The sequence below is a fragment of the Papio anubis genome, chromosome 8 (genome assembly GCF_008728515.1).
Source record: "Papio anubis isolate 15944 chromosome 8, Panubis1.0, whole genome shotgun sequence".
Classification (NCBI taxonomy): Eukaryota; Metazoa; Chordata; class Mammalia; order Primates; family Cercopithecidae; genus Papio; species Papio anubis.
Genome location: NC_044983.1, coordinates 118,358,539 through 118,378,802, shown reverse-complemented (window position 1 = coordinate 118,378,802; position 20,264 = coordinate 118,358,539). Strand labels below are relative to the sequence as shown.

Genomic DNA, 20,264 nt, shown 5'->3' with positions numbered 1-20,264 from the left:
TAGCTCTATAGACAACTCTAAGAGCTATGAAAAACTTTTTGGCTGGGAATTATATCAATATCACATGGATATAATGAAATAATGGTTCTAATTCATTTAGAAAAATAAAATATTGAGACTAACCAAGAAAATTGTGACAATTGTTGAAGAAAAAACAGGTGGGGGGATATCATTTAGCTATTTAACTTCACCAGGTATTAAAATATATTATAAAAGTAATAGAAATTAGGCTAGACACAGTGGCTCATGCCTATAATCCCAGCACTTTGGGAGGCTGAGGTGGGAGGATCATTTGAGGCTGGCAGTTTGAGACCAGCCTGGACAACGTAGGGAGAGCCCGTCTCAAAAAAAAAAAAAAAAAAAAAAAAAAAATTAAACAGGTGCGATGGTACATGCCTGTAGTCCTAGCCACTTGGGAGGCTGAGTGGAGAATTGCTTGAACCCAGAAATTTGAGGTTACAGTGAGCTGTGGTCATGACACTGCACTCCAACCTGAGCAACAGACTGAGACCTTGTCTCAAAAAAAAAAAAAAAAAAAAAAAAAGAAATTAAAATAACTTGATATTGGCATAGGAATCAATTCCAAACAGAATGGTGTTAAAATAGACCTTAATATAAAAGAAGCTAGAGTATAAATGTTCAATGAAAGTAGTTTTACAAATAATTGGAAAAAATGAGGGTTACTCTGTAAATGGCATTGGGAAAACAGGGCGACCATTTAGAAAAACAGTTGGATCTCTTCCTCATTCCTTGGATGCACCTTGAAAGTGCTAAAATAAAACCGTAAACACTTACATTCTTGGAGCAAAAAGACTTTCTAAACATGACATATCGTGGACACATTTGCTTACATTTAATTAAACCTTTGTATGCCAAAATATGGCAAAAATACCATGAAAGTCGAATGACTGATCAGAAAATGCTTGCAATGATGGGAAAGAGAAATACATAATGTCTGAAGAAATACAGCCAGGTGCGATGGCTCATGCCTGTAATCCCAGCACTTTGGGAGGCCAGGGCAGGTGGATTGCTTGAGCTCAGGAGTTTGAGACGAGCCTGGGCGACATCATGAGACCCTGTATCTACAAAAAATATAAAAATTAGCCAGGTGTGGTGGTGCGTGCTAGTAGTCCCAGCTACTCGGGAGGCTGAGGTGGGAGAATCACCTGAGTGTGGGAGGTGGAGGTTGTGGTGAGCTAAGATCATGCCACTGCACGCCAGCCTGGGCATCAGAGCAAGATCCTATCTCGGGGAAAAAAAAAAAAAAAAAAAGAAATGTAAATCCAGAAGAACAGATGAATAAAGGAAATGCTCAGGTTTTTAAAACATGAGAAGGTGCTTGACTTCTCATAATGCAAATAAAAATTAGTTTTCAGATTGGTGAATATATAATACATGAAATGGTGAGAGTATGGAGAGAAGACAGGCAGTCATCTACTTTTTAGGAGGAAGTATAAATCGAGCAGACATTTTTGTAGGCATTTGGCAGTATCTACCAAAATAAATGCTTATGTCTGTTGCTCTAGCAGATTTATTGACAGGAACTTATTCTGTATATGCACATATAAAGAGGATTTACAGGAATATTCATTGTGGCATTGTAACAGTTTAAACAAAAGTTTAGACATTCACATACAAGGAATACTGTGAAACCAATTAAAATATTTTGTCGGGAATGAACCAAGGTATAAAACAGTGCCATATAGAGTAGAATAAAGAAGAATGAGTAATAGTAACATGTGTTTCTTAGAGGAAATACAGGACACTGGTCAGCTGTTGTTGGAACTGGGAGACTGGAAGTTGGGAATGAGGCTTACTTGTTACTTTATTATTTAATTTAATTTAATTTAATTTTTTTGAGATGGAGCGATTCTCCTGCCTCAGCCTCCCAAGTAACTGAGATTACAGGCGCCTGCCACCACACTGGGCTAATTTTTATATTTTTAGTAGAGATGTAGTTTCACCATGTTGGCCAGGCTGGTCTTGAACTTTTCATCTCAGGTGATCTGCCTGCCTCGTCTTTCTAAAGTGCTGTGATTACAGGGCATGAGCCACTGAACCTGGCCTACTTATTACTTTAGACCCTTCTTATGTTTTGTTTTTTCAGGGAAATGTTTTTAAAGAAAAAGTGCCCCTATTGCCTATTTAGTGCATTGGTTTGAATAAAAAATTGTTGTTTTACTTCTGCCTTTGTGGCATTTTTGGACAAGGTTTGTCATTCTAGAATATTCTTTCCCTAAATAGAGGCATTACTGTACTGTTGGAAATTAAGCCTTTGTAATTCATTTTTTGATGTAGGCTTACTTGTATGCCTGATCTTAGTAAAGACTGATCATGTACTCATATAGTATTGATTTTGTTTCAACTTGTTTAGAAATATTTGTTGCTTATTTTATGATGTCGTTTTATTCCATTGATTTGCAGATTGATGTGATCGTAACTGGTGTGAACACTTTTCTTCAGCTGTTTTCTTGAATTGTGTTGGTAGTATCACTTTCATACCTCTCATTGAGGAGGATGCTTTGCAGGGGTTAATTTTGTTTAGTTAAAAGGGAAAAAAATAACCAGGCTTACAGAAACTAACAGCTGTGTTTATTTTGATCTGGACAGATTTGGAGGCCAATCACTGCCACCTTTTATTTCCCTGTGGGTCCAGGAACTGGATTTCTTTATTTGGTCAATTTGTATTTCTTATATCAGTATTCTACACGACTTGAAACAGGTATGTTACCCATAGTTGTTTTAAGTATTGTTTCTTTCTCATTTACTAATCTATGTGTTTTCTTTGGAGGAATTTGGAGGGCAGTTAGCATTACAAAAAGAAACTGGGTATTGATAGTAAATGCTCAGTGACTGTGCTGGGACTGCACCAGGCACTTAGCTTATTCAATTTTTAATCCTCACAACATCCTGAGGTATAAGTAGCAGTGTTACCATTTTATAGATGCAAAAAGTAGCAGATCAGAGGTTGACATGTCTTGTCCATCTCCTTAGTGGCTAAGCTGTATGCCTCTCATTTATTTTGGCAGTCTCACTCATTTCTTTTGCAGCAGTCCTTGTCCTTCAGTGCAGAATTGGGCTGGAGTATATATGTCTCCTAGATTGGGGTTGAAGAACACTAATTTATGTAATTAAAAGCCTAGATTTGTTCTCCAATTGAAAAACTCAACTCTAAAGTACAGTATATAACCAAGATTTAATGATATATAATAGTTTATCAGGTATGAATACCAATGTAATATTTTATTTATTTATTTATTTTTTGAGGCAGTCTTGCTCTGTTGCCTAGGCTGGAGTGCAGTGGTGCCATCTCAGTTCACTGCAGCCTCTGCCTCTCGGGATCACACAATTCTCGTGCCTCAGCCTCCTGAGTAGCTGAGATTATAGGCACCTGCCACCATACCTGGCTAATTTTTGTATTTTTAGTAGAGACGGGGTTTCACCCTGTTGGCCAGGCTGATCTCAAACTCCTGACCTCAAGTGATCTGCCTGCCTCGGCCTCCCAAAGTGCTGGGATTACAGGTGTGAGCCAACGCGCCCAGCCAACCTACGTAATATTATGGATAAATTCGAAAAATCTTACTGAATTGTCATTTATTTCCTACAATACCTTATATGCTTTTCTGAGTTGCTTACACTAAAGAAACAATGCATCAGTACGCTGTGTTACAGTATGGATATAATTTTGTTAAATTCAAATGATTTTGAGAAGGCTGACTGACTTCAGAGACTTTATAAACTTGCTGGCTGTTACCTCAGGGTAGAGAACTCTGAACCACCCTTAAATGTAAGTCAGTGTTCATGTGGTTGAGAATTGTGAATCAGCCTCATCACTGCAGGGAAATAGTAGGATGGCTATTTGATGTCAAGTAACATTTTTCCTTAAATTGGCATTTGCTACTAGGTTCTTTTTCAAAATAAAGAAATTGTATTAATACAAAGTATAAGGTCATAGACTATTATATTACTATTGGGAGAAACCTAGTTTATTTCCTGAGTTTTACCAAAAGATGAATAGGAGATTCAAGGAAGTGAAGTAACTTGGCAGAAGTGAAACTGACGACCAGTCCTCTCACCACCATGTCAGGGGTTTGATCTTTAAATCTACCAGAATATGTGATTTTTATTCTCCTTTGTTCCAGTTGGACCCATTGTGATACTGAGTGCTTAGCAGTCTACCTTTCTGGTATAACTTAATTGAGGATTAATTTGTTAGAGTAATTTTTTTTTTGTTTGTTTGTTTTGAGACAGGGTCTTATTCTGTCACCCAGGCTGGAGTATAGTGGCACGGTCGTGGCTCCCTGCAGCCTTGACTGCCTGGGTTCAAGTGATCCTCCCACCTTAGCCTCCCTAGTAGCTACAAGTATGGGTGTTAAACTGCCACACCTGGCTGACTTTTGTATTTTTGTAGAGATGGGGTTTCACTATGTTGCCCAGCCTGGTCTTGAACTCCTGGGCTTGAGAGATCTGCCCACCTTGGCCTCCCAAAGTGCTGGGATTACAGGTGTGAGCCACTGTGTCCAGCTGGAGTAATTTTTTTATATTGATAGTAAATGTTATCTCAGTAGTAAAATAGATTAAGTGTGGATGATCTATGATCAGTTATTTAAAATTTTATTCTGGAAAATTTTCAAACATATGAAAAAGTGGAGGGAAAAGTCAATGAACCTTTTTTCTTTTTGTTGAGACCAAATTCGCATAACATAAAATTCGTCATTTTAACCATTTTAAGGTGTACAATTCAGTGATCTTTAGTATATTCACAATGTTATGCAGCTGTCACCACAATCTAATTCTAGAACATTTTCATTACTTCCTAAAAAAGCCAAAGCAGTCACAGTTTACCCTCCTCTTTCCCTCCTCCCAGCCTCTGGCAACCACTAAACTACTTTCTGTGTCTATGGATTCACCTATTCAGGACATTTCATATGTCCTCTGGTGACTGACTTCTTTCACTTATCACAATGTTTTTAAGGTTCATCCCTGTTGTAGTGTATGTCAGTACGAACCCTGCTTAACCATCTAATGGTTATCACCTCTAATAGTTACCTCATAGCCAATCTTGTTTTATTTATATCTATGACTGTCCTCCACCCCTGATTTTTTGAAGCAAAATGCCAGACATTTCATTGGTAAATATTTCAGAATTTAACTCTGAACTATAAGGACTTGAAAAATAATTCTAATGCTATTTTTAAACCTAAATTGTAATAATTCCATGGCCACTCTTTTTTTTTTTTTTTTGAGATACAGTTTTACTCTGTCACCCAGGTTGGAGTGCAGTGGCATGATCTCAGCTGACTGCAACCTCTGCCTCCTGGGTTCAAGCGATTCTCGTGCCTCAGGCTCCTGAGTAGCTGGGACTCCAGGTACGTGCCACCACGCCCAGCTAATTTTTGTATTTTTAGTAGACAGGGTTTCACCATGTTGGCCAGGCTGGTCTCAAACTCCTGACCTCAAGTGATTCGCCCACCTCAGCCTCCCAAAGTGCTGGGATTATAGGTGTGAGCCACTGTACCCGACCAAAACCACTGATCTTATTGACTCTTTAGATTTGCCTGTTCTGGGCATTTCTTAAAATCATTTTGTTGCCTTTTGTGACTTATGTCTTTTACATAGCATAATGTTTTCAAGATTCTTCCATATAGCATGTGTCAGTACTTCATTCCATTATATCGCCAATTAAGATTCCATTGTATGGACATACCTCATTTTGTTTATTCAGGCGTCAGTTGATAGACATTTGACTTGGTTTCATTTTTTGGCCATTATGAATAATAGCTGCTATGAACTTATGGAGGGGAGCTTTTGAGATCATTCTACTTAATGCTCTTATTTTATAGATAAGAAAACAGTGATCTGGAGTGGTGGTGACATGTCTCAAAAGTCGCAAAGCTTTTTGAGTTAATGCAGTTAGGACTGGAACCTAGGTTCACGGATCCCCAGTTTTCTCTCAGCCACATAGCTTTAAGTTAACATCTTGACAAAATGTTTGCCACCTGCATATTTTCCCTCCTGGCTAAATTGTTAGGTATATAGCAGAGTTGACTTATTTATGAGGTTTCTGATTTGAACTGGAAGACTGTAATTTGAAACCAGTTAATTTGTAAATTCTGAGTTGCAAGCATGTCAGATAATATAGTACTGTAATTTATATGATTACAATATTTTAAGTACTCAGTCTAAAGACTCCTTAGGAATCAGACAGCCAAAGCCACATCAAAAGAAGCACAGCTATTATTAAAATTCAGAAATTGTGTTAGAATTTCAGCTCTGATTCATCATTGTGATCCTCTAGCATTAGGCCTGCTTAACACTGTGACTGAAGTGTGCTTTGAGGTATCAAGGGAGAAATAAAGGAGAGTAGAAGACACTTTTGCTGGAAACCTATTTTGTTTTAGATATATCTTTCTGCCTTGCTGACACTTGTTGGGTTTCTTTTTTTAAATTGACTAGCTATATCATGTAACTGTGAGGGGGTGTGGAGTGGGGAGGGAAAGTAACTTTCAAGCTAGAGTGATCTTACAGTCATTTCTGTTTTTTTTTTGTTTTTTTTTTGCTTCTCTTAAAGTCTTCTAACCGAAGGCATTAGGAATCATGCTTATAAGAGAGCCCGTTGTTGATTATTCTGCCCAGTAAGGCATATGGCGCAGTGACAGCAGCACTGTGCTAGTAATTTGATGTCACTCTGCTTCTAACAAGCTCTGTGACTCTGGTCATGTGACTTTAACTCCACATCTGTAAGAAGCAGGTCATAGGTCTTTCCGTTCTCCCTTCCAGATGCAGTATGAGGACTGAGTCAGAGGCTATGGAAAGGTTTTGGGACGCTTTATTCCCTCCTTCCCCCACATTGTTTTCCCGTGGTAGAATGTTTTCAGTATCTAAGGCCAGTGTGGTACAGGGGGTTGTGTGTGTGTGTTTGTGTTTCTAATAATAATGGTAAGTACCTCCCAGCATAGCCATGCTGGAGGAGACACAACAGGAGACAAAACAGCCATGGTTCCTCCTCTGACAGAGCTTACAGTCTAGTGGAGGAGGACAGGGATCAAGCATGTCATCCTGAATGCGGCCTTCAGGTCACGGTGAGAGCCAAGAAGGAAAGGCTGACAGGCTGGGAAGGAGCTTGGGGGGCCTCACTGGTCTTTGGGATGCAGGGCTCAGTAGCCGTGGAATTGACTGTACTTTCTCTGCATCTGTTTTAGCCTGTGGTAGTCAGAGCATGTCACTTACTGGAATTCAGTTAGGAGAGCATAGATTAACCTTATTCAGGTAACTTTGATTCAGGGCTTTATTGGGGACATTGTTTAGATATTTTAAAAAATTCACTTTTCTAGAGACGAGTGGTTTTTAAAATGTTCTCATTTTGGCTTTTTCTATAACTTTTTGAAGTGTTTCTCTATGTAGATGTTACTTTGTTCTGAAATTCTGAACCATGACATTTGGCTTGTTTTTGTTTCCAGGAGCTTTTGATGGGAGGCCAGCAGACTATTTATTCATGCTCCTCTTTAACTGGATTTGCATCGTGGTATCCTTCAGTCTGTGATTTTGGGCCAGAAATAAAACCAGTTTTTTCCAGGTTTGGGGAAATAGACCGTATTATGTAAACATTTCAAATTACAATATTTGCATCTTGGTTGACTGCAGTTAATAAGAATAATTAAAGTTTTTTTGAAAAAAAGCTGTAGTAAATCATATAGCCCTTGAGTTATGCGTTGTCTTACCATTTGTGGGATTTTTTTTTCCCACCTTTGGTTGAGTAGTTTTATGACTGTTCCCTCTTCTTGTTCCCAGTTCTTTGTGTTCTCATGTGTGACAGCTTGTTGACTGAGGCACAAAGAGAGTCCGTGCCATGAAACAGCTTTTGAAATCTGTGGTCCTTATCAGAAAATTAATTTACAACCAGCATCCTTTTCTGACTTCATTTTTGTCCTTCTCTGGGGTCCTACATAGTAATTCAGTCCCTCTATAAAGTACCCAGCTCTGGGAAGGGACACAGTACGTTTCTCTGCTTTGTATCAATAGCAGTTGTCAGCCGCCCTCCAACTGCAGGACTCTTACAGATGGTGAGAGCACAGCAGCTCTTGATGTCTCAGGTCCTGTGCAAAATTGGTGAGCTCAAAATTGCCTTTGGGCTCAGCTTCCATTTAAACTTGGCCAAGGGCCAGAAAATGTGGTACTGTGGATGCCCTTTGCCCTCCTTTAAGGCAAGGAAAAAAATGTTTTGGACTTTAACCATGCTATAGAGCCCTGAGAATGTAAGTAGAATGATTATTTCCTTCAAAGGCTACAGACATCTTTATCCTTTATTTGAAGGAGAGACGTTAAAATGCAATAGCAGAGGAAAAGAATGCCGGGTGACCAGACTAAGTCATAGGCTGAAGCTGTCGATTTCTACTGTGTTCTTGTCATGGTATCGTCGAATGAAATATGCATAATGAAGATTAGATACCTTTGTGTTGTGGACCATTTTAAGCAATCTGAACTATAGAAAAGTATTTTCCTTCAGAACACTGGAATTAACTTAAAAATTTTTTAAATAAAAAAATATGTATATAAATTAGAGATGGGGTCTTGCTGTGTTGCCCAGGCTGGTTTGGAACTCCTGGCCTCAAGCAATCCTCCCATCTTGGCCTTCCAAAGTACAGAGATTACAGGCATAAGCCAAATTACACCTGGCCAAGTGAACTTTTAAGTGGGGGGAAAATAAACACATCAGTCTTGACTAGGTACAGAATGCTTCTTTTATGTCTGATCTTTAACTTTATAAACCAAGATTACTGGCTTAACAATGGATATGCAGGTAAGTGTCCCTTTAAACTATCTATTTGCCCTTTTATATGTTTCAAATCATCAGTCGCCATCAGAGAAATGCAAATCAAAACCACAATGAGATACCATCTCACACCAGTTAGAATGGCAATCATTAAAAAAATCAGGAAACAACAGGTGCTGGAGAGGATGTGGAGAAATAGGAACACTTTTACACTGTTGGTGGGACTGTAAACTAGTTCAACCATTGTGGAAAACAGTGTGGCGATTGCTCAAGGATCTAGAACTAGAAATACCATATGACCCAGCCACCCCACTACTGGGGATATACCCAAAGGATTATAAGTCATGCTGCTATAAAGACACATGCACACGTATGTTTATTGCAGCACTATTCACAATAGCAAAGACTTGGAATCAACCCAATTGTCCATCAGTGACAGACTGGATTAACAAAATGTGGCACATATACACCATGGAATACTATGCAGCCATAAAAATGGATGAGTTCGCGTCCTTTGTAGGGACATGGATGCAGCTGGAAACCATTCTCAGCAAACTATTGCAAGAACAGAAAACCAAATTCTGCATGTTCTCACTCATAGGTAGGAATTGAACAATGAGAACACTTGGACACAGGAAGGGGATCATCACATACCAGGTCCTATTGTGGGGAGGGACGGTGGAGGGAGAGCATTAGGAGATATACCTAATGTAAACGACGAGTTAATGGGTACAGCACACCAACATGGCACATGTATACATATGTAACAAGCCTGCACATTGTGCACATGTACCCTAGAACTTCAAGTATAATTAAAAAAAAAAAAAAAAATATATATATATATATATATATATATATATATACTGTTAGTGGCCTTTGTCAGAAGTTGAAATTGCATTAACTATGGGGTTAATTACATGGTATTTTGAAATTATAGAATTACAACTGTTTTATTTATTTGTTTATTTTTGACACAGAGTCTTGCTCTGTTGCCCAGGCTGGAGTGCAGTGGCTCGATCTCGGCTCACTGCAGCCTCCGCCTCCCGGATTCAAGCGATTCTCCTGCCTCAGCTTCCCAAGTAGCTGGGATTACAGATGTGTGTCACCACGCCCGGCTAATTTTTGTGTTTTTAGTAGAGATGGGATTTCACCATGTTGGTCAGGCTGGTCTTGAACTCCTGACCTCATGATCTGCCTGCCTTGGCCTCCCAAAGTGCTAGGATTACAGGCGTGAGCCACTGTGCCTGGCCTACAGCTGTTTTATTTTGAAGATCTTAAGTCAGCTAAATCTTTGAAGCTCTTACATGAGTTATCTAAATCATTGCTTTCCTTGCTCATTTCTGGCCTCTTTTTGGTGTTTGAACATTGACAATAATGGTTGTCTAGTATTTTCTAGGCATGTGACGGTAATGGTTGTCTAGTATTTCTAGGCATGTATATGGATGTTTTTTAAAAATTGAGATTATATGGTAATGCTTTGTTGCTTTTTGTAAATAACAGAGCTTGACTCTTACATTTCTGAATCCATCTAAAATGATGTAGTTTTGTTGTATTTTATTATAGGATTTTGTAGTATTCATTGTATGATAAATAATAGGATCAATTTATAGTTCTGATCGGTTGAGTTTCCCTTTACCCAGGTGAGGATTGTTGTGAAGAGGAGGGGTAAAAAGCATAGTAGATGTACACGGTTTTACATGCCTCTGGAGCTTGGTTTTTACATGTCGACTTCTTTTGCAGTTGCTGATGATTCCTCTGATCATGTCAGTACTTTATGTCTGGGCCCAGCTGAACAGAGACATGATTGTATCATTTTGGTTTGGAACACGATTTAAGGTACTTTACCTTGGTTGGAAAAGTGTCCTTTTCATTTGTCTTTGCAGAAATCCCTCTTCAGTCCAGAGATGTACTTTCTGACTCACCCAGAAGAGGTCACTGCAGAGCAGTGTACCATAGGCAAGCCCCTTTCTGCCCTCCTCAATCCCAGCTCTATTTAATTAGCCAACCTGGAATCTGTTGCTGGCCTTTGTTTCTTCACTCCCTCTCTACCTCAGGCCCCTCAGGGATATGTCCCTGAGTGATCTTATGTGTCTGTGTTAGAGAGAAGGAGAGAGAACTCATGTGAAACCCTGCCTTTACAAATCAGTTCTTATCACTCCCTCATTCCCTGTTATTTGCTTTATACTGTAGCTGAAACAGACTGTTTTTGCCCCCAAACACTTCTCTTTGTACATTCTTTCACAGTTTTCCACCTGTAACATCTTGATTCTCTTTTTCGTATAAATCGTACCCATTCTTAATTTGAATTGGAACTGAACATATTTCCTGAGTCTCCTGCCTAGAATTCATCTTACCTTTGGGCTTTTTCAATACTTTGTGTTTCTCTTTAGTACTTACCACATGTAGCTGTAAAGTTATTTAAGTATAACCCTCTCTTTCCTAGTTTGTGAAGTTTCTTGCAACTCCTTTAGCTCTTGATATGATGGCTTGGATTTGGTAAGGGGCTCAAATGTTCATCTGGAGAGCTTTCTTATTTGGGACAGTATTAGTTTAAGATATCAATATGTGATGAGATAAAAATTCAGAGTGATTTGCAAGATATATAAAAGAAGGACTTGAAAAGACGGGGTATGTTTATTTTATTTGTAACAATTTGTTGGCTGGAATCTTAGTGTGATTCTCTCATGGGCCTTGCTTTTAGTAGCATCTGTGGGACACTCATCTGCTTTTTGAAGCTGTTTGTTAATAGCAATTCAGCAGGGCCTGTATTGCAGCAGACCTGTGGGCAAAGTACTGTGTCCTTCCAGTTACAAATACACAAGTAAGTCTAGTTTTAGATAGGAAGGTTTAAGTATAGTGAGAATAATGCTAGATTGATCTGAGAAATTTTGCAGTGACCTTCCAGAGGATTTATATAAAGCCCTTGTCAGTGTATCCTTACCCATATTAGTCCCAGTAGTAGCTGTGTCCTCGTCAGGTGTGGCTACTCACATTTGCATATATTTATTCCATCCTAGGCCTGCTATTTACCCTGGGTTATCCTTGGATTCAACTATATCATCGGAGGCTCGTAAGTGATATTAAATTTATTTAATTGGAAACTAATCCTTGGGAAATTTCCATTAGTTTTTATCTTTCTCTAACCTTTATACAACTTTAAAGAATCCCAACATTGATGCATTAGAACCTTGTACTTATGGGATAATTTTACTTCGATGGAATTGATTAGATTGCGGGGCTTTAAGCACATTTAACATTGAATGGTTGTGATTTTGTTAACTTATTGTTACACACAGTGTGTTCCTATGTGTATATAGGAATAAATATGTATTTCTGGATTCACTATTCAGATTGACAGAGACCTAATTTTTGTCTGAGTTGACTCCTCTAAGAGCTATGTATAAAATTACTATGTCTTATATTCTTAAGGCATTTCCAGAATGCCTTGGAGACTGCCGATCAGTCATAGAAATCCAGATTCTTAGATAGGATATAATTTTGCAAGTGGTTTCATAATATAGAACCTTTTTTTAAAATTTTTTTTGAGATGTAGTTTCACTTCTGTCGCCCAGGCTGGAGTGCAATGGTGCGATCTTGGCTCATTGTAACCTTTGCCTCATGGTTCAAGCGATTCTCCTGCCTCAGCCTCCTGAGTGGCTGGGATTACAGGCACCCGCCTCCACGCCCGGCTATTTTTTTTTTTTTTATTTTTTTTTTTATTTTTAGTAGAGACGGGCTTTCACTGTGTTTGCCAGGCTGTTCTCAAAATCCTAACCTCAAATGATCTGCCTGCCTTGGCCTCCCAAAGTGCTGGAATTACAGGCATGAGCCACCGTGCCTAGCTGATAATACAGAGCTTTTGGCCAACCAGGGTCAAATATCTAGTCTATTGGTCAGGAATTAGAACTAGACCTAGGAATACCTTTAATTCATCCAGTCAGAATTTTAAAGGGAGGATACTAAGATGGAGCTTCTCTAAGAACTCCCATTTCTTCATATTTTCTGTTTATTTATTTACTTATTTATTTATTTTTTTTGAGATGGGGTCTCGCTCTGTCACCGAGGTTGAAGTTCAGTGGCACGATCTTGGCTCACTGCAACCTCTGCTTCCCAGGTTCAAGCAATTCTCATGCCTCAGCCTCCCGAGTAGCTGGGATTACAGGCGTGCACCACCACACCCAGCTAATTTTTGTATTTTTTGTAGAGATGAGGTTTCGCTATATTGCCCAGGCTGGTCTCAAATTCCTGACCTCAAATGATCCTCCCGCCTTGGCCTCCCAAAGTGCTGGGATTGCAGGCATGAGCCACTGCACCCCACCAGAACTCCCATTTCTTATACTACAAACTACTTTTTAATATTTCAATCGATTTTTATAGTGCTGGTTCTTCATGTATCTGACATACTTGCTCTGTGTGATCCTGACTTCTTCTGCATATTGTTGGGGAGAAGAGAATGAATGGAGCGGACTGTTCAGAGCAAAGCATGTTCTGAACTTGGTAAAGCTGCTCTTCCAGCCAGGAAGGCGAAGTCTAAAGTAGTTGCAGGTGTTGATTTGTCCCTGACAGGAATCATGTTGCAGGTGAAGACAAACAGGATATGTAATAGTAATAGTAGATCTATACACTCTTGAGGTGACCTGTGTGTAAGCCATGGGAAAACTGAAGAAGGTCAGCGTTGATTTCAGGGTGCAAGTCAGCTTTCCTAAGTGATCTCTGTGGTGTCTTACACTCAAGGGTACAAGACGCAAGAGAGAAGTGCTTAATAGTTCCAGGAAAGGGGGAACAGGCATTTATTGTTCCTCTTTTCCTTACTCCCACGCTTCTCTCTTGGTAGCCTTCATGTTTGCCCACATTTTATCAATACAGTATTCATGACTGAAAGCATTCAGAAGCATGCTTTACAACTTCCCCAACTCTTGAGGCAGGAAGTAGCAAAAACAATATTTTGAGGATGGGCTGGTGCTTGAAAGAGATGTCGGAGGGGCTGCTGGCCTTGAAGAGTGGCAGGCCTCATTGGTTCAGCAGGACTGATTTCCCGTTTCCCTCAGAATGCATTTGCCACTCGGACTACAAAAGGGCTCATTGTCAGCTCTCACAGACTCCCAGGGACTAAATGGTCTGCCTTGAAGGCTCTCTTCTTTATGATATTAGTTAAAACTTGGTTCGTTTCACTATATTGCTTGAATGTCTTTAAACTCATTTGGCTCTCTTTGCAGGGTAATCAATGAGCTTATTGGAAATCTGGTTGGACATCTTTATTTTTTCCTAATGTTCAGATACCCAATGGACTTGGGAGGAAGAAATTTTCTATCCACACCTCAGTTTTTGTAAGTGTTTTTGTCCTGTCTCATCTAACATTTTAGTGCCTGTGTTCTTAATGCATCCTAATAAGAGCTCCATGAGGAGTATGATTTAGCCCCATGCCCCATCTGATGGAGTAACCTAAGGCAACAAATGACTTATCCTCGTCACATAGTCACAGGAAGTCAGGCATTAAAGCCTTGGCTCCATTGCCCTCTTGTTACTCTTTTAGCCAGGGACCACTGACAGCTAGGTTCCAGCATTACAGGAGGCTTCTCAGCCCACCGAGCCTGCCGAGGGACCCGATGCAGCTCCAGAGTGCGAAGCAGTGGGCTGGGGAATGGGCAGAGTCATAGGATAGTGGGGTGTCTTTTCTTGGCCCATCAGTTTTTTACCCATGATTTTGCCCAAGGAAGGGTAAGTTAGCTTGTTAGTCAGCAATTTTAAGCATTTTTATATTAAATACTATGGAGTAGCCATTTTACAGGACTGTTCAGAGTTAAAATGAGAGCCTTGAGGTTTGTATGGTCCCAACCCCCTGGGAGTTTGTGCTCTTTGTCTGCTTTTAGGGTTTACTGAAGTAGGATGCTAAGGGCAACAGCTTTGATTTTTGAGACAAACTTGGGTTTGAATCTCAGTCCCCTCAGATAGCAGTTTTTATACTGGGAAAGTTACTTAATCAAGCCTCCAGGTTTCAGTCTGCAAGTCTGTAAATTGTGGGGGAAACCACTGTCTCACAAGACTGCATGAGGTAAGATGCACCGTTGGGAAGCACATAGTGGGTTCTCCATAAGTAAAGCTAGCTGCCATATTCCTGAAGGTGGGGGTAGGAGAGCAGGATTTTGATGAGCTGAGAGGAGATGCGCACACACATAGAAGCATGTAATAGTCGTGTGACCATTCTGTCAGTGAGGCAAAAAGGCTGTCGAAGAAGGGACCAGTTAAATCACCATCTGGGTGTCACAGCCTGCCTGACAATCACGCCTAATCTCATATCAGGGATATGCAGTAATAGCTTGCATTTAAAAGCTTTAAAAAAACAAACAAACCAAACCCTTTCACATCTTGCTAATTTTAATGTTTTGCAGTTCTGTCATTCTTCTAAGGGATCAATGAGGGCAGTAAAACTTGAGCAGGCCTCCTCTTTCTCCCCCTCCTTTTATAGGGTAGGGGTATGTTTTTCAAAGACTTTTCAAATTGTGAACTGTAATTTACAGAGATATACCATATTGGTGGTTGTGGTGTGTGTGTTTTTCTTTAAGAGAATAAAAGGAAACTTGTTTCTCTTCTGAGCCTTGAATTGCCTTCAGGCTAAAAAAACAAATGACCAATCTGGTTTCTAATTATCAAAGGACATAATAACAGCAGGTTTGGCTTTCTGATCTAGGTTTATCAAGTAGGATGGCAGATGCATCAATTAAAAAAAGCTTGGTGCTTTTGGGGGGCAGCCAACAGTTACTTTACTTTAAATGGCCATATTCTAACTTAACGGCTTGTAGCTACTTCTCAGTTGTGGGCAACACAGGATACAAGATTCTAGTGGCAAAATCAGCAGAGCCCTGGAGCCTGCCTTCCACTTGAACTTTCTCTGTTGGTGGAAGTCCTTCTGCTAAATTTTGCATAAAGATCAGATGACAAAATATAGCTCCTTGCAAAAGCAATAACTGCTTTGAAATTACCATAAATTTTTGTTGATTATGTATAATTGGGTATCTTTTTATACTAATTATTTGCATTTAATTTCACTATCTACTTAATCAGTGGAGATGGCTTCCATATTGTCTTAGAGTGAGTAGCAAAGCAAGACAGCCCTAGCATTGCCTTCTGTAAGTGTTCTATTTTATCATGTACTTTGGAGGAATATTATTGTACCAGAAGGCATGGATGTTGAGAAACCAGCACTTGGAAAATACATTTTGATTTAATGGTAAAGCTGTATTTGTTTAAAATGGAGGAGGTGAGTATAAGAAGGTATAACTACCTTTCTAAATGGAATGCTGATACATTTGTATCACCATTTTCCATTCCATTTAGAGTACTTATATCTTCCCTGTACACATTAAATTTTGTGTTTAAAGGGGGTTGTTGGCCGGGCGTGGTTGCTCACGCCGGTAATCCCAGCATTTTGGGAGGCCAACAGGGGCGGATCATGAGGTCAGGAGATCGAGACCATCCTGGCCAACATGGTGAAACGCTGGCTCTACTAAAAATACAAAAATTAGCTGGGCATGGTGGTGGGCGCCCGTAATCCTAGCTACTCGGGAGGCTGAGGCAGGAGAATCACTTGAACCCAGGACGGGGAGAGGTTGCAGTGAGCTGAGATCGTGCTACTGACTCCAGCCTGGTGACAGAGTGAGACTCCGTCTCAAAATAAATAAATAAATAGATAAATAAATAAATAAATAAAGCGGGTTGTTTTCTGTTTTGGGAAGAGGCATGAAGGTATTGAGTATGATGTAAACAGACTCCAGTCACTGACTGCTGTCCCTTCCCAGGCAGGAGGCATGTAGTATAACAAGTAGTGCAGGGTGCAGGCTCTGGAGCCAGGCTCACTGGGTTGGAATCCTGTCACTTTTGAAGCGCTTCACTCAGTGTTGGCTCAATTTTCTTGTTTATAAAACAGGAGTAATAGTAATGCCTACCTCATGGGGTTGTTGTGAAGATCAAATGAATTGATAAGCAGGCAGCACCTGGTGTAAGGTAATGCTCGCTGAGTAAGTTCACAGAGTAGCTGCTCTTGTATGAGGTCAAGTATAAAGCCTGTCCTCTTCAGGGTTTCTGCTGTGGACAAGTCACTTGTCATGACTTACTCTTGCTGCCAGGAAGGGTTTAAGCAGAGGTATCAGATCATCCTCTCTGCCTTCAAGCAAAATTTTAAACATTAGGATCTGCTAAGTGGAATAGGTTTAAACACATTCTCAGTTCAGTAATAAAAGAGTCAAGGATGGGAAATAGTTGGAAAATACTACTGAGAGTGTAGGCTTGAGTTTAAATTCTCTTAGCTGTTCTGTGAACTCTTAGTTTATTAATTTTAAGGTGGGAAATCATGTAACCTTCTGGGGCCCCAGCTCTCCCACCATCCGTGAGAAGGGAAGAATGTACCTGGAAGGCAGATTCTGAATACATTTTAAAACATACCCATACTTCCAACATAGAAAGCCTTCTTCCCCCGTCTCCTTTGATGGGCTCAGCTGAGAGCCTTTTAGAAATGCTGTGCAAGGCTCAAACACGCAGGCTGTGGATTTGGCCTTTGAAAGTGAATGTATTTTGTATCCTTTGATCCAGTTTGAGCCGTATTTAGATATACCAAGATGCTATCAGTCATTCTTTGGTTGCTGGGCTTGTGGGTGTAATATTTTTGTTTCCATACTGTTCTGCATGGATTACTTTTATAAGCGGAGAAAAAAACGTTCAGAGTGTGAATTTAGCTGAAATCTGAATACATTTAAGAAACATGAAAAATGAATGCCTTCTGTGGTCAGGTCATGGAGCTGAGTACTGAAAACACAAAGTTAAATAAGACATTGTCCCTCATCGCCTTCAACATGACAAGTGCCATGGGAACAGCAGGAGAGGGAGGTGTTCTCGGAGGTCAGATAACTATGTGGAAGTGACTTTGTTCTCTTCTCTCCCTTTGTGTCCCCGTCTTTCTGCACCAGGTACCGCTGGCTGCCCAGTAGGAGAGGAGGAGTATCAGGATTTGGTGTGCCCCCTGCTAGCATGAGGCGAGCTGCTGATCAGAATGGCGGAGGCGGGAGACACAACTGGGGCCAGGGCTTTCGACTTGGAGACCAGTGAAGGGGCGGCCTCAGGCAGCCGCTCCTCTCAAGCCACATTTTCTCCCAGTGCTGGGTGCGCTTAACAACTGCGTTCTAGCTAACACTGTTGGACCTGACCCACACTGAATGTAGTCTTTCAGTACGAGACAAAGTTTTTTAAATCCTGAAGACAAATACAAGTGTTCCACAAGTTTCCCGATTCTCATTCAAGTCCTTACTGCTGTGAAGAACAAATACCAACTGTGCAAATTGCAAAACTGACATTTTTTGGTGTCTTCTCTTCTCCCCTTTCCGTCTGAATAATGGGTTTTAGCGGGTCCTCGTCTGCTGGCATTGAGCTGGGGAGCTGGGGCTGGGTCACCAAACGCTTCTCAAAAGGACCCTTATCTCTTTCTTGCACACATGCCTCCCTCCCACTTTTCCCAGCCCCCACATGTGCAACTAGAAGAGGTTGCCCATAAAATTGTTCTGCCCTTGACAGGCTCTCTTATTTATTGACTTTTGCCAAGGCTTGATCACAACAATCATATTCACGCAATCTTCCCCTTTTGGTGGCAGAACTGTAGCAATAGGGGGAGAAGACTGAAGCAGCGGATGAAGCGCTTTCTCAGCTTTTGGAATTGCTTCGACCTGACATCCGTTGTAACCATTTGCCACCTCTTCAGATGTTTTTATGAAAAAGTACCACTGAGTCAGTGAGGGCCACAGATGATATTAATGAGATATGAGGGTTGTTGCTGGGTGTTTTTTTCCTGAGTTAAGTGATCAAGACTAGTGGAGTTGTGTCTAATGCAGGGGTTAGGTTTCAACCATGGGGGATGCAACCCCTTTGCGTTTCATATGTAAGGCATACTGGCTTTGTGTACCCAGAGTAGTTGGGTTGCTTTGTGTTAGGAGGATCCAGATCATGTCGGCTACAGGGAGATGCTCTCTTTGAGAGGCTCCTGGGCATTGATTCCATTTCATTCTCATTCTGGATATGTGTTCGTTGAGTAAAGGAGGAGAGACCCTCATACGCTATTTAAATGTCATTTTTTTGCCTATCCCCCATTTTTTGGTCATGTTTCAGTTAACTGTGAGGAAGGTGCAGCTCCTCTCTGCACGGAGATCATTTTTTAAAGTTAATATAAGCACAGCTAAGGGAATAATATGATTTAAGGTTGAAATGGCTTTAGAATCATTTGGGTTTGAGGGTCTGTTATTTTGAGTCATGAATGTACAAGCTCTGAATCAACCAGCTTAAATACCCACAACTTTTTTTTCATAGGTGGGCTTTTCCTATCAGAGCTTGGCTCATAACCAAATAAAGTTTTTTGAAGGCCGTGGCTTTTCACACAGTTATTTTATTTTTTGACGTTATCTGAAAGCAGACTGTTAGGAGCAGTATTGGGTGGCCGTCATACTTTGAGGCAACTAAAAAGGCTTCAAACGTTTTGATCAGTTTCTTTTCAGGAAACATTGTGCTCTAACAGTATGCCTATTCTTTCCCCTGCTCTTAAACAGTGTGATGTGTGTTATCCTAGGAAATGAGAGTTGGCAAACAGCTTCTCATTTTGAATAGAGTTTGTGTGTACCTCTCCATATTTAATTTATATGATAAAATAGGTGGGGAGAGTTTGACCCTTAACTGTCATATGTTTTGTTGTTGATCTGTGGCCACAATAAAGTTTACTTGTAAAATTTTAGAGGCCATTATTCCAATTATGTTGCATGTACACTCATTGTACAGGCGTGCAGACTCACTGTATGTATAAGAATATTCTGACGGTGGGTGACCCGGAGTCTCCGGTGTACCATCTTACCAGTCAGCTGCCTGCGAGCAGTCAGTTTTTTCCTAAAGGTTTACAAGTATTTAGAACTCTTCAGTTCAGGGCAAAATGTTCATGAAGTTATTCCTCTTAAACCCATGGTCAGGAAGCTGATGACATTATTGATTTTGTCTGGATTATCTTTCTGGAATAATAACAAGCTATTTGAGTTTTGACTTGGCAAGGCAAAACATGACAGTGGATTCTCTTTACAAATGGAAAAAAAAATCCTTATTTTGTATAAAGGACTTCCCTTTTTGTAAACTAATTCTTTTTATTGGTAAAAATTGTAAATTAAAATGTGCAACTTGAAGGTTGTCTGTGTTAAGTTTCCATGTCCGTGCTCTGCTGTCTGTTAGATATCACATAATTTGTGTAACCAGTTATCTCTTGAAGAGCATTTAGGAAGTACCCAATATTTTTTGCTGGATTAATTTCTGGATGCAGAATTCCTGGGTTTTCATTTTAATGAAGGAGGATGCTTCCTAACTTTGAGTGGGGAGTCATACCTGCTTGTAGCATGCTTTATGGCATTTTTATAGCTTCTACTTATGAACCTGAGCCCTGGAACTTTATAAAATTAGATTAATCCCATTTCCTCAT

General features: G+C 40.2%; 1 protein-coding gene across 1 annotated transcript in view; it reads left to right on the top strand.

Annotated features, from left to right (window-relative positions):
* The window catches only part of DERL1 (derlin 1), a 29,565-nt gene extending 9,591 nt beyond the window's left edge, over positions 1-19,974 (top strand). Inside the window, exons 2-8 of the mRNA XM_003903124.4 lie at positions 2,611-2,722; positions 7,461-7,525; positions 8,774-8,800; positions 10,514-10,609; positions 11,791-11,843; positions 13,990-14,100; positions 17,734-19,974. Of these exons, the coding sequence (XP_003903173.1) occupies positions 2,611-2,722; positions 7,461-7,525; positions 8,774-8,800; positions 10,514-10,609; positions 11,791-11,843; positions 13,990-14,100; positions 17,734-17,872 (603 nt within the window). The 3' untranslated portion in view covers positions 17,873-19,974. The remainder of the gene's footprint in view (positions 1-2,610; positions 2,723-7,460; positions 7,526-8,773; positions 8,801-10,513; positions 10,610-11,790; positions 11,844-13,989; positions 14,101-17,733) is intronic.
* The last annotated feature ends 290 nt before the right edge of the window (positions 19,975-20,264 follow it).